This window comes from Magnolia sinica, chromosome 1 (assembly GCF_029962835.1).
Source record: "Magnolia sinica isolate HGM2019 chromosome 1, MsV1, whole genome shotgun sequence".
In the NCBI taxonomy this organism is placed as follows: Eukaryota; Viridiplantae; Streptophyta; class Magnoliopsida; order Magnoliales; family Magnoliaceae; genus Magnolia; species Magnolia sinica.
The window spans coordinates 3787676-3802067 of NC_080573.1; the positions used below are offsets into that span (position 1 = coordinate 3787676).

The 14392-nt window shown below is 40.4% G+C and overlaps 1 protein-coding gene across 1 annotated transcript in view; it reads right to left on the reverse strand.

Annotated features, from left to right (window-relative positions):
* Nucleotides 1-9587: 9587 nt before the first annotated feature.
* Nucleotides 9588-14392, reverse strand: part of LOC131222903 (transcription factor MYB4-like) — a 54314-nt gene continuing 49509 nt past the window's right edge. The window contains exons 2-3 of the mRNA XM_058218182.1: nt 12616-12745; nt 9588-10092 (exon numbers count right to left, since the gene is read on the reverse strand). Of these exons, the coding sequence (XP_058074165.1) occupies nt 9609-10092; nt 12616-12745 (614 nt within the window). The 3' untranslated portion in view covers nt 9588-9608. The remainder of the gene's footprint in view (nt 10093-12615; nt 12746-14392) is intronic.

Genomic DNA, 14392 nt, shown 5'->3' on the forward strand with positions numbered 1-14392 from the left:
GTAATGGTTTACATAAGGTTGAACATCTCACAAGTAGTCAGTGTGGTTAGCAGGTACATGATGAATTCAGGGAAGGAGCATTGGAATGTTGTTAAGTGGATTCTTAGGTATCTCAGGGGCACAATCGATATTGGAATCATGTTTGGTGATACGAAACTTTAGGTGGAGTTGTAGGCTACGTGGATTTGAACTATGCAGGTGATCTGGACAACATGAGGTCCACCACGAGATATGTTTTTACATCAACATGTGTATCGCGGTATGTTGGAGATCTACAATAGTCTACGATAGAGTTGTCTACAACCGAAATAGAATACATGGCTACGAAAGAGACATCAAAGGATGCATTATGGTTTAAAGGCCTGATAGGTGAACTCGGGTTGAAGCAGGTGGCGATTCAGCTGCATTTTGATAATTAGAGTGCTATCCATTTCACAATGAATCAGGTGTATCATGCACAAGCCAACCATATCGACGTGAGGTTTCATAAGATATGGGAGCTCATTGTTTCAGGGGAGATTATGTTTCAGAATATTCATACGGATGAGAATGCCACAGATATGTTGACAAAATTAGTAACCATAGAAAAGTTTAAGCACTGCTTAGGCATGATCAATTTTACTAGCCATTGATGAGATTGGGCACCCTTGCATAGGGGTGTTGATGGAGCTGCGTTCTAGGTGGAGGAATGTAGGGAGTGGTCAGCGCTCAAGGTGGAGGTTACATGGGAGGTCTTCAGGGTGACTTGGCAAAATGCAAGTCAGGGTGGAGATTGTTGTGCAAATGGCTTGCATACATGGCATGGTCGACTATGACTAGTTGTGATGTTCATGGTTGATCGTCGGTCGCCCATGGTGCGACTGTCGGGTTTCTTAATTTTGCATGAAGTAAGGTATTTAAGTTTGGTTTTTTCATTAGCGCTATATTGCATATGAGTGTTTTTTTTTCTTCAAAGGGTTAGGGTTTGCCAAGGGAGAAAGTTTACTACACTTGTAAAGGGCCTGAGATGGATTTCTTAAGGGATTTATGAGTTTCCTAGAGGTGCGCATCATAGGGGAGATCAAGTAAATCTGTAATTGAAGAATGCGAGTTTGTACAACTCTATGGTTTTTATGGTAGTGAATCTCTATCACATTGTACCTTAAATTTTCCCATAAGGGTTTTTCACATAAAAGATTATATGTTTGTCAATTATTTACTAATTATTTGCTTTTGATTTAGTTATCCTGCATTATTATATTATTCTATTTTCGTTTATTGTGCTTTTGCAAAGTGCAAAAATTGATGATAGTGTTAGATTCAAATTTCTAACACCTAAGATTTGATCCGAGTTTATTGTGGGTTCGGGTTTACATTATTGTGGTGTGATATAGAGTGGGTTCACTTACAACACATGTTCTTGCCATCCATTTTGCAGGCCCTTGTATGAGTGGTTGTGATACTCTAACGAATGTTTTATCCTGGCCTCATTTGTAATGGGGCTGCATCCCTCAGCACCATGTGGACCACTCTGATCATATCTACCCTACGTGGGACCCACATATAGGTTGGCACTATAACAAGGTATAATAATGAGTAGAGGATCAAAGGTCCTAGATAGCATAGATAGACACCAACTTTATATTACCATTCAATGTGTATGTGGTCTCATCCGAGACATCGCTGTCTGGACAATTGCCATTACATCTCAAGGAAGGACTACAATTTAAAATTTAAACTGGTGGACTTGTCCAAACAGACCATTCCTTCAGTCTCAATGACCAGCAAACTGCCGGTAATATGTACGACCGACAAAATGCTTTCCGATGGATGTGAGAACTCTTCTTGAACAAGGATCATGTGTACGGAAAACATGCCGGGTACCTACCGAGGTTAGTTTCATTAACTTGGGAGAAACTTGTTAACATGCATGAAATCCACGCCGTCAATCATGGACACCACCCTTTTCTGGGTCTTGATGCCAACATTCAGGATGATTCAATATACAAGTGGGCCACCTAAAAAACTATAGCTAAAACCTCTGAATTCATGCTGTATGGGCAAACTGAGTTTTGGAATACTGTGATTTTTGAGTAATTTGTTGATCCCAATGAGGCACATCAGATGAATGGATTAGATGGTATATAAACACCACAGTGGGCTTTACAAAAGCTAATGGTGGGAGTTCCATACCAACTATTTCTTGTAATGTGGCCTACTTAGTTATTTATTTATTTTATTTTTATGATCATCATTTTTGGGTTTCAATGGTTAAACTTAGGCACGTGCCTGATGGATGTAGTGGATCTTATGATAGTTACTCGTAAATTGCTCTTGAGAGAAAAAAGTTAAACCTTAGGAAGGTACTTAGCCCAAAGTTGCCCTGGTGCGGCTCATCAGACACATCTTTATATTTCCACGTACCATGCACGAAAACTCTATCGGATAAATGGATGAATTAGAGCCGCATTTGGGTCGTGGCCATTTCTCAAGTAGAGGTTTCTGTACAAGGCCTTCTAAAAGACCATACATAGTTCACTTGTGATTGCAATGTTATTCACGTGAGTGTTAAAGTTATTCACCTTGTCTTTTCAGCTACAATTGTGTGGGGCCTACCATGTTATGTGCATTCCATCATGTGCTCCACCATGACCGTGGGATGATAAAAAAGCAGGCCTATCCGGTCATTAGGTGGGCCACATTATAGAAAATAATTAACTATCACCTAGAATTCATGCGATGGTGTGCCTAATTTTTGGCATCTAACCTTCACAGGGAGTGTGTATTCCTTCGAATCCATGCATTAAGCATGCCCGACCATAACAATGAGATGCTCCAAAAACCAGTCCCAACAGTCATTGTGTGGCCCACAAAAATCTTAAAATTCATGGAGTGGCTTGTACAATTTTTATATCAGCCTGATTCTTGGGGTGTCTACCTTCCACAATTAATGGACCTTCCAAATGTCATTCACACATCACAGTAGGACCCACACATTGTATTGTAGGTTAAGCTTAACTTACAATACAATGTATATCGTTTGGAGTTGATAGATGATATTTTTTGGAAATAAAGATCAAGGAACTAGTGATTCTAGGATTCATCCGCCAATTAGGCCTCATTCTCCGACATTTGATTTGTGTTTCTTGTCTCAAGTACATCTGTATGATTGTCATTTTACAACATTAGCTGGTCAACCTAGTGAGTGAACCCATCATGGTTCATACACATCCAAAATAAGATAGTACAAGCAACATCCAAATATATATGTGCAGATATGAGTATGTATGTAGAGATGTCATGAAATATGTGTCAAGTGGGATAATCGTATACTTGGATTAGATATCCGTCAACCCATGTCTGCACCTGGTAAGCTTCTACTATGGGTAGGCATGGGCAAGGCCCGCATATACTCCTTAAGTATGCCTCTACTAATCGTGGGCATTCGGTAACAAATCTATCTGGAAATCATCTAGAAACGCTATGGATGTATGCTCAATGCCCAATGCATCGACATACGCAATTGCTATATACATTTCTCTATACAAGAGGAAACAATGAATTCATGATCGTAATGATTTGCATGTCTACATATTCAATTCATGGTAATAATTGTTCAAAGCTTGAAATCATACGTTGAGGATCAACTTAGCATGGTAACACAATAAATATAGCAATCATAACACCTATATTAATCGTACAGATATAAGACATATTGGGATTCACTCACCTATACTTAATAGAGAAAATATCATTGAATGGTCGGTTTAAGTCTAGTATCCCTATTACATAATTCAAACTACATATTATAACTTATTACTTACATCATCATAATTCATAGTCTGTTATATTAGCATAGGAGTTTGTCGATTGAACCCGTTGATCATAAATTAAGAAAATTTGAATTTAACAAATTAAGTCTCTGAACACTTTTTGTCATTTTCAATCAATTGAAACTCATCATCGATTGATCGAGCTAAATCAGAATTAATTTAATTTGCTCGTTGGACTATTTTCACTATCTTCGATTGATGCTTTTGATCGATCGAGATCACTCAAAGAATTTATCAATCGATCGAGATCAGTTATTAATTAATCAAGTAAAAATTTTTAATTTGAACTTTTGGTTGTTGGACTAAAATCGTTATGTTCGATCGATCGAAAGCTTAACTTTGATCAATTGATCGAAGTCGACCAAGTTCTGTTACACAATCCGTTTTCAAAACTTTTTAGGATTTTCCTATTTCTTTAGTTTTTATGGTTTTATCATATCCATATTAGGTTAGGTTCAAACCATCAAATGATTTTCCATCACCAAGTTTGGAATAACTAAAGGATTGCTTAGATCAAAAATTTTCGAGATCTACAATCGTTTTATAGCAAGGTTTATCATTAATGCTATTCAAATATTGTTGTGGACAATCTAAAGTTAGGTCACTCTAGAATTTGGGGCCGTGATATGTTTTGGCTTTTAGAAATCTTTGATTTAAACTGATTTGACTAACATTGTTAGATGGCCCAAAGCTAATCTCTATGGCAAGAGATCTCGCAAAAAGCCTTTTTCTTTGTTTAAATCTTTGCATAAATCTAAATAATGGATGTAATGATCTCCGCTCCATTCATGATGTAGATATAGGAGTTTTTAATAAAAAAATTAAAAGGGATAAAATTCAAAACTTACCGGCGGAAGCTTTCTCCACAGGCCTCCTCTCTCTCTCTCTCTCTCTCTCTCTCTCTCTCTCTCTCTTGCTCTTTGCATTAGGATTCCTCTTTCTACTATTCTCCCCTCTTTCTTAGAGAGAAGCCATCTAAAAGAAGATTCCTCTAAGATTTTATAGTCTTACGTGAAATTTTAAATAATGCGATACTAGGAATTAATCCTTTAACCTTACCCTATACTAAAAGCACTTCTACCAATGTATTAAGTATATTTTTATTTTTAATTATAAAATTAAAATTTTAATTCAATTAATACACATTTTATGTGGCTCTTACAATGTGCGCCCAGCTAGGGCCATTTGCTGACAACTACGGTCAAGTAATTAACAAAGAGCGATTGGTGTTAAGGGAGAGCTGATCAGGTGCTTCTAGCGGCACATTAGTTGTCATGCCTCCATATTTTTTTGCATAAACGTGGCATACATCATTACAATCAGACCGTTCACCCTGTGGGATCACCATCTGCTGGTTGGCTACTAATTTAAAAATTCCTATTATGATAATCTTATGAATTAATTTATTAAAATTCACCTTGTGTCCCACTCCATGTGGATGGACCTAATTTTCATACCAAGTGATCATCACGCAGTGGCCTATTATTTTGTAGGATGTGATATATGTATTTCATACGTTGAGAGGAAAAGAATGGCCAATGTCGTAACTTCAGATACATCTGCTGGATAAGATCTTTTCTCCGGATATTGTTTGTGCTAGTTTCTGTTTGTTGTTTTTGTATGGTATGTTTGCAGTTTGATTTTTTTTTTAAATTATTTTTTTTAAAGAAAAATATTTCCATTGATGTCGCAAAATTACAATGAGGATGTTCGAGCAAAGACCAGGGACAAAAGGGGCTGGCCCGCCTATCATATCCTGTACAATATAGACCTTTTTAACTTCCTAATTGAGCCCAACCCAGCCTTATCCAGAAGATATTTACCTCTAGTTAATCTAGGGAGGAGAGAAGCCTCAGAATAGGAATGACTTTCTTGGGATGAACTACCCTGTCTGGCCAAATTGTCTGCTGGACCGTTGGCCTCTCTGGGGATGAGGGCGACACAAAAGGATCCCCTTTGGAGAAGAGACTTAATCATGGATATCTAATATTTCTATTTCCAAGCCACAAAGGACTGCAAAGAAACACAATCCACTACCCATTTCGAGTTCGATTCGACAAGGACGTTGGAGAAACCGAATCTGACACACCTTTCCACACCATCATGAAAGGCCCAAAGTTCCGCCCTGTTGTTCGAGGCAACACCATAACTGTTGGAGAAGGCAAATAGTAGCGAGCAATTTTTGTCTCTACAAATACCGTCGCCCCCAGTAGGTCCAGGATTACCAATAGCAAAGCCATCGATATTCAGCTTGTACCAGCCCTCAGGGGGTTTAGACCATTTCACCAACTCACATCGAGGTGACGGGAGGGGAGCGGAGTGCCAAGAGATGGGAGAATGGTCAGGGGGAGCGGAGCCTGGGAAATAAAGAGATTGGGGCAGCAAGGAGAGGGAGACCATCCACCTGAGAAAAGAACTTAGCACACCCTGGATAGAAATCCTCAGCACGTCAAACCTGGCTCCATTTCTGGCTTTCCAAATTTCCCAGAGTAGGAAAGCTAGGGCCAGACGAAGGGAGGAAGAGGAGAACCTGCTGGGAAAGGATTAAGTCCACCACCATTGGAGACGGTCCTGGATGGAGGAGTGGGCAGACATAGAGATGTTGGGCAAGTTGGCTAGCTGGTTCCACACTCTGTAAGCAGTGTTGCCGTGCAAGAAAAGGTGGGACAACGTCTCGGAGCAGGGGAGAGAGGATCGATCCGAGTTGCAGCATTCACACTTAGATGCTAGGATGATCCCTTTTCTTTGGACGTTTTCATCGGTCGGCAAAGCACGGTGCAAAACTCTCCATAAGAACACTGAAATCTTCGGAGGGATTATTGGGTGCCACATCCATTTAGACGAGGATTTCTTCTAATCATGTTCTCTAATCACGCCCCAAGCTGATTTAATTGTGAACTTCCCTGAAGGACCATGAGGCCAGACTCGGCCATCTTCATTGTCAGAGCTGCAGAAACCTCCTGGCTGGATATGAGCCCGAATCCAATCCGGGAGAGCAAAGGGGACATCCTGTTTTAGGCCTTGAGGGCCAAGGAAATCAGCCACAACTAGCCCTTTGAGATTGGAAGGGATTTGAATTGAAGAAATGCTCTGTAAAGGGCCCAGCTCGGACCAGTTGCATTGTCGGACATTACAGCTACCACGACCCACCTCCCATTGAGTGTTTCTGTCTAGGATGGGGAATAGCTTCACAAGGTTATTCCAGAAAGGAGAGCAGCCGCTGCTTGATCTGAACATGTTGGAAGACATGTCAGATGCCTGATATTTGGAAGCTACCAATTTTGCCCAAAGGCTTTTCGCGCAACTGGATCTGATTCCCCAAGCCATCTTGAGATGAAGCGCAAGCAGCATATCTTTCAACTTCCGGATCCCTAGCCCACCTTCTTCCTTTGGGGTGGAAACGGCTCTCCAGTTCTTCCAATGATGCTTTTTTCTACCATCCCGCCAGCCCCATAAAAAATTGGTAAATGATTTATCGAGAGATTGCAGTAATTTAGACAGGATAATCTAGGCAGACATAGAGTGCAGTGGCATGCTGCTGAGGACCGAGGAGATGAGAGTCAGCCTCCCAGCCTGTGAGAGGAGCTGGCCGTTCTAGCCTTGAATTTTACCTAAAATTCTGTTAATTAAAGGGCTAAAGTCACTGCACTTCATCCTCCCTTGGACTATGGGGACCCCTAGGTATGTGAGCCCTCCACGGGCCTTCCCGAAGCCCAAAATCCTCTCAATACTTTTGACCATGCCTGGAGAAAGCTTAGACGAGTAGTAGAATGCACTTTTCCGCATGTTCACTCTTTGCCTCGAAGCCAACTGATAGCTTGACAAGAAGGATCAGACCGCAAGGATCGAACGGCGAGCTCCGTTAATGAAAAGAACCATATCATCAGTATAAAGAAGGTGTGTGATTTGATGGTAGCTTGCTTCATCTTGAACGGCAAGCATTGCCCCTCAACTATCAACTTAGAGAAGCCCCTGCTGAAAGCCTCTGCCACCAGGATAAATAGGCTACGAGATAGTGGGTCACCCTGTCTCAAGCCTCGAGAGGACTTGAAGAAGCCGCAACTTTCTCCGTTAACCAGCGCAGAAAATCAGTTGTTATCCTAGTAGGACTCAACCATCTTGACCCAAGAAGGCACAAAACCGAACTGGATAAAGACTTGCTTTAAGAAATTCCAATCTACTCTGTCATAAGCCTTCTCCATGTCAAGCTTTAATAGAAGGTTCCCTCCACGCACCTTTCTATTAATATCTCTGAAAGTTTCTTGGGCTATAGTAATGTTCTCCGCTATCGATCTTCCCCTAACAAAAGCTCCCTGCTCCAGAGAGATCAGCTTAGGGAGGACGAAATTTAACTTGTTCACCACGATTTTAGCAAAAATCTTATAGATGCAATTACACAAACTGATTGGGCGATAATCAGCGAACAATTTTGGGCTTGAGGATTTGGGCACGAAGACTATCAGAGTGGACGTGAATGCTCTGGGAAAGCTGCCCCCTTGGAAGAAATCCACTGCTGCTTTATGGATGTCTGCGCCCACTATATTCCAACAACTAGAAAAGAAGGCCCCAGAAAAGCCGTCAGGGCCGGGCGTCCCATCTGGAGGGAGGGCAGCAGCTACCTGATGGACTTCCTCAATTGAAGGCAACTGCAGGAGGAGAGAGTTATCTTCCTCAGAGATAAGGGAGGGGACAGTGAATGACCGGGGGGGGGGGTTGCGTTGTGGTCCTCAGCAGGCTCAACGGACAGCAGCGTTTGCAGATAACGGACTGCTTCTTGCTTGATGGAGGCTTGGTCGGACGATAGCTCCCTTGAGGCAAGCTTAATTTGAAGAATACCTGATCTTCTGATTTTGTCGGAGGTGGAGAGGTGGAAGAATTTTGTGTTCTTGTCGCCTTCCGACAACCAGTTTTCGCGAAACTTCTGCTTCCAAAATATTTCACCAGCTAGTTCCAAAAGGGCAAGCTTGGATTTGGCTTCACCAATTTCTTCCGCAGCGATGTTCGAGGAGGGGGCCTAGGCCATGGCTTCTAGCTGAGATAATTCCTGTTCGGTAGCTTTAATGTTATGGAAGATGTTCCCGAAAACATCGCAATTTCAGATTTTTAGACTTGTCTTAACTTTCTTGAGCTTAAGGAGAAGGTTTGTCATGGGATGATCAGACATTGGCGGGGCCAAGCCTCTTCGATTGTATGGGAGAAGGAGACATCAAGCAGCCACATGCGTTGAAATCGGAAGGGCTGTGGGGCCTGCAGGATGGGCCTCGTAAGGAAATGAGGAGAGGGGCATGGTCCGAGTTCATTCTAGCCAGATGTACGCAGTTTGATTGTTAGGGAATTGGATAATCTGATCCATCCATGAATTGGCCTTGCTTCTTACAACCCGTTCCCGTATGACATGGATGGGATGGCTATGATTTTCTGATTAAAGAGATTCCTTAGGGCGTGTTTGGCGTGGGAACCGATGGGAGTGGATGGATTTAAGTGGGATTGGATCCTGAAAGCCGTCCATCACATGTTTGAATGGCTGAATGAGTATCCAGCACTTGTGCCAATTTCTATTAGATGATCATGGCCATTAATTTTATAAGCTATTGATTGGATGGTTTGGATGATCATATCCCATCGTTGTGATTACCTATGAAATGTGTGCGGGACACTATCAATAGTATTCCCATGCAGCAAAGACCACTGTAACAGTTTCCCAGTCAAATATCAAACATGATATAATACAAAACATTCAAATAATTTTCCCTCCACAAAACTGCCACCAACCAACCAAACGGCCCGAAACTGCAATCAGATCATCGGATCTTCTTCATACTTTTCCGCTTCCATCAAGAGATTTAACCAAAAACTTCTGAGATCGTCCTGGAACGGGTCACTTGGAAACTCGGAATCTCCGTTCAAAACTGGGGAGAACTGCGGCTGAAGCAATTGTTCCACTGTAGCAGACAAATCAATATATTTTTCCACGGTGATTCTGTTGCAATTCAAGGAATTGCTGCTTATCGGAGACGAATTGGCAGAAGACTGTGGCTGGTACATGTGAATGTAGCTGGAATTTTCGGATCTTGGGATGGTTGGAACATTCAAGGGTGAGAGGACAGATCCTAACGTTTCCTTTGAAGCCCCTACGTTACATATGGATATTTCCATGGCGGGCTTGTTGGTTTCCTGGGTCATTAGATTTTGTTTTCGCCGTTTTCTCAGGTGGCTGTACCAAACGTTTTTAATTTCATTGTCAGTTCTTCCTGGTAGAGTTGCCGCGATCATAGACCATCTGTAAACAAGGAGTGTAAGATACAGTTATGTAATTATTTGGATCTGAATGTAACTCAAAATCTTTGGATCTTAACAAAGCAGTGAAATGCTGAGTAGATTTACACAGGCTACGTTGACAAGGTGATTTGTGGTTTACATGTGTTCCCCCCTTCCCCCGTGAATATAGACAGTTGGTTATTGTTTTTCCAAATTGAATTATTCTAAAACAGGTGTGACCCTCAACACATAAGAAAATTAAACTAGTAATCCAAACTATGGGTTCTAGTGTACATGCATCGTAAAACAATATTATGGTTATCTGCTGATCTAATTATTAGATTGTTGGCCATTTACTGGACATTTCAAAATAAAAAATTTCCAATGGTCTTATTTTTTTTTTAAAATAAAAATAAAAATCAGAGGTTAGGTCATTCAACCAATCTTATTTTTTGACAGCAACTTAGTATTGGGATTGTGCCCTCAAAAACCAATGTTTATACTCTCAAACTCTCATAAGTAATGGTGCATTCATTCATTTATTCAGTAGCTTCATTAATATTTGTCAAACAAAAACATGTTATGAAAATGGGTTAAGGAGATGGTCTCCTCTAGTTGTCATTCAAAACTCGAGATTGGACACAACAATGAATGGCCAAGAGAGAGTTGTGTTCCATGGATATTAATAACTATTAGCCATGATCACTTAATTAGCTATAGGACAAACTTGTTCTATTTTGTTTTGGTCATCCTGTGTGAGGGGATTGTTGATGAGTTAGGATCAAAGGTGTACACCATCAAGTGCAACAACGAGTCTATGTGCCTTCCCCCAGCCTTCTCCCAACCACACATAGAAATGTGTGTGTGTGTGCGCGCGCGCACGCCATGGGAATGAATTCATTGTTTTAAACCTATTGGACAATTATATTGGCAGGGGTAGGATTGTATCAAACTCTAGATCAAGTGGCCCATCATGCATGAACAAGATTAACTTGTGGACGCAATAGCTATCATTAATTCCTAGTGAGTTCAATGTTTTTCAATCTTTAGATTTTAATTTAATCATTGATTTGTCATAAGTTGAGCTTTATGAAGATCTAATGGTTAACATCTTGTTATTTATACCTTAGGCCGAAATGGGATATCGGTAAAGGATGTGGGCATGGCCAGTGGACAGGATTTGATTAATTGGAATGCATGGTTATTACATGATCATTGACTTTTGACGCAATGGGGCACTTTGAATTTTGTAGATGATGGATTACCATTAAGGTATTTTACCTGCAACCCTAACTGTTCGTTACATATAGATCATATCTTTGAGCAAGATGATAGAAAAGGTGGTGTGCTCCAGCCTTTGTGAAAAAATAAAATAAAAAAAGAAAGCCTTGATGTCCTAAGCCCCTTTAAGCATCACTTTTAGAGAAAAAGAAAGCAAGAAGTAGATAATAAAGATATTCCAATCTCTCCCTCTTCACGTGTGGAACATGTGGAGTCGGCGGTTGGATTGCTAACCTGGCCCATATGGTTCTCGTGCGTCAGCCTGGCCCTACTCTAGGGCTTACATGTGGGACTATTCCTACTTTTGGGATAGAATGGAGAAAGACCTTTTTGGCATGAAGGATCTGCATCGACATCCTTCGCCTATAAACGACATTAATCATGATAATCCTTATAGGAGTTGGATTTTTTGTTTATAGAAACGTGATAATATCTAAATGAAGATCTTTAAGTTAATTAAGATTAAATCTGATTTTTTTCCAAACTTTTATTTTCCGCTGGGTTTTGATTTTAAAAAATAAAAATAAAAAAATAACTAACCCTTAACGAAAATGAGTTTCACAATTTAGTTAGTTTAATTTGAGTTAATACATGCTAGGTATAGCTATTCTATGTGCCTGCAAGTTATGCGTCTTACAAGGCCAGAGTATCAAATAACTCCATATGGTGTACATGCAGGATCCAAGCTTTCCATTAGTGCACACTGATAGATCTTCCAGCTATACCTATTAAAAAAAAGAAAAAAAGAAAAGAAAAAAGCAGATAGATCTTCCAGCTCGAAAATCATGCCTTTTCACTCCTCTCGTTGGCCCCAATATACAACAAAGGGAGAGTTAGTCAAGCAATATTATTTTTAGTACAAGAACTCAAAATTGCTGTCCACCTGATGGAAAGCAAGAGATCACTCACTTGGCAAGCGTTCCTGAAGGTGTATGGTGAGGCTCCCTGAGTGCATGTTGCCATTTGGGTCTATTGATATAAAATGGTTTTTTTTTTCCCTACTTATTATATAAAGAAGCTTTACCTAACTCAAAGTGGTTGAGATAAGGCTTAGATAATGACGATGATACAAAGAACCTTGTAAAATTCATGTTTCTAATATTGATATGAATTCAAATCTGGATCCGAACTTGAATCTGCTCTTGATTCTGAAGGCTTACGGGCTAGCAAACTACTGAAAATCATGCCTAACATTCAGATTTAAAAAGCAGAAAAAGAAAAGAAACGGAAAGCTCTTACAAAGTGAAAGTTGATCGATCCATACCGATTACCAAGCAGTTCATGCAATTCAATGATAGTCTCTTCCTCTTCCTTGCTATAGTTCCCTCTTTTAACATCTGGTCTCAAGTAATTCATCCACCTGAATCTGCAACTCTTCCCACACCTTAATAAGCCTGCAAGGAAAAAAAAGAAAAAAAAGAAAAAAAGAAGAAGAAGAAATTAAACACAGTGCTGGAATCTAGAAATTTTCTGAGCCCAAGCATTTTTAAACAACAGAGAGAATAGAGAAAATTAGAGCCCCTGGATGTTGCATGTTTAATTGCCTGCTTTTTTAGGAAGAGTTGGCCAGTTCCTAGGTCCATTTCTCTCAACGTAAGCCATGAGCATCTCATCTTCTTCTGGTGTCCATGTCCCCTTCTTCAATCCAACCTTCTTACAACAAGGAGCTCTCACCATCTTCTCAACACAACACCCTTCTACCCAAATTCCAAAAATCTTATTGCCCTTCATGCAGGACACGGCAATTTTATCTTAACATGGGAAGGCGACTTTAAGATCAACGGTGGAAAAGTCCACAATTGGTGGGGCCGACCAAGAAGACTTCTTAACATTTTTGTTTCTTTTTCATTTGTCGAATCGTACCACAATTGGTGGGGCCCACCAAGAGATCTCCCTTGGTTCTTGTACTGTATTTTAGGACGGAGGGAATGTAGTTGGACATAAACAGAACCCATATAGCATAATATATTGTTGGAGGACCTTTGCTAAGCCACGCACGTGTACAAGCTGGTTAATGCACACGACCCCACATATCTCCTCATCACAGACGGGTTCAATCCAAGCCATCCATCATATGGAACTCTATGTAAATGCTACTCTAAAAATATAAATTTGTCCACTCAATCGGTAGAAAAATTAGAAATAATTGAATGGTTGGAAAAATTCGGTCAATCTTTTCAAAACTATACATTTGTTCATTTGATTCTGGCCCACCTAAGTAGAGGGTATCTAAATAATGGTACAGTTCTGATGGATGGATTGGATATTGCACCTGTCTACTGGTATATGTGGGGGCGTGTACATTGGTTTAACATGTATATTTGGGGGCGTGTGCAGTTAGCCAAGCTCCGTTTGGAGTATACATCGAGAGGCCATTTCAGTAAGAATTATTATATAATGTTCCGACGGACTGTGGTGGACCGTACCCATGTGCAAATCCATGTTATAGATAGAACATAAAGGTTGAATGAACAGACTAGATTCATTGAGAATCTAGAAGTCATAGACAAAAGATTAAAAAACAGCCATCCAATTTTGTCGCGTTGCCTATTTCCATCTCAGCTGTCCAGTGGAAGGCTATCTACAGCATCCACGGCGGGATGATATTAACAGTATCCTCGGTCCGTGAATCCATAGAAGTGAAGCACAATGTCAAATGATCCAGACCATTTATCCAACTGCCAGTAGTTTGGATAGACCATACGCTCAAAGTCTCAAAATTGGAAGATCCTGGACATCCAACCTTTGGTTTTTCTCTGATGAGCGTGGATAGATGTCAGAGAATTGTTACACCATGCATGCTTATTATGGGGTAGGAATTATAGGACACTTGATCCAAGCCCAATGGTGCAGTGATACAGACAAGTGATGTATATATTTGGCCCAATTTGGAAATGCCTTGTGCTGAAAATATACTTCAGGACAATCAGAACGTTTCAATTCTGGCCTGAAAATAGATGGTTACAGTGACATGTGTTACCGATCAACTGAAAAAAGTTCCAGATTGGGATTTATTTAATTTGGATGATCAGCTTAATCTT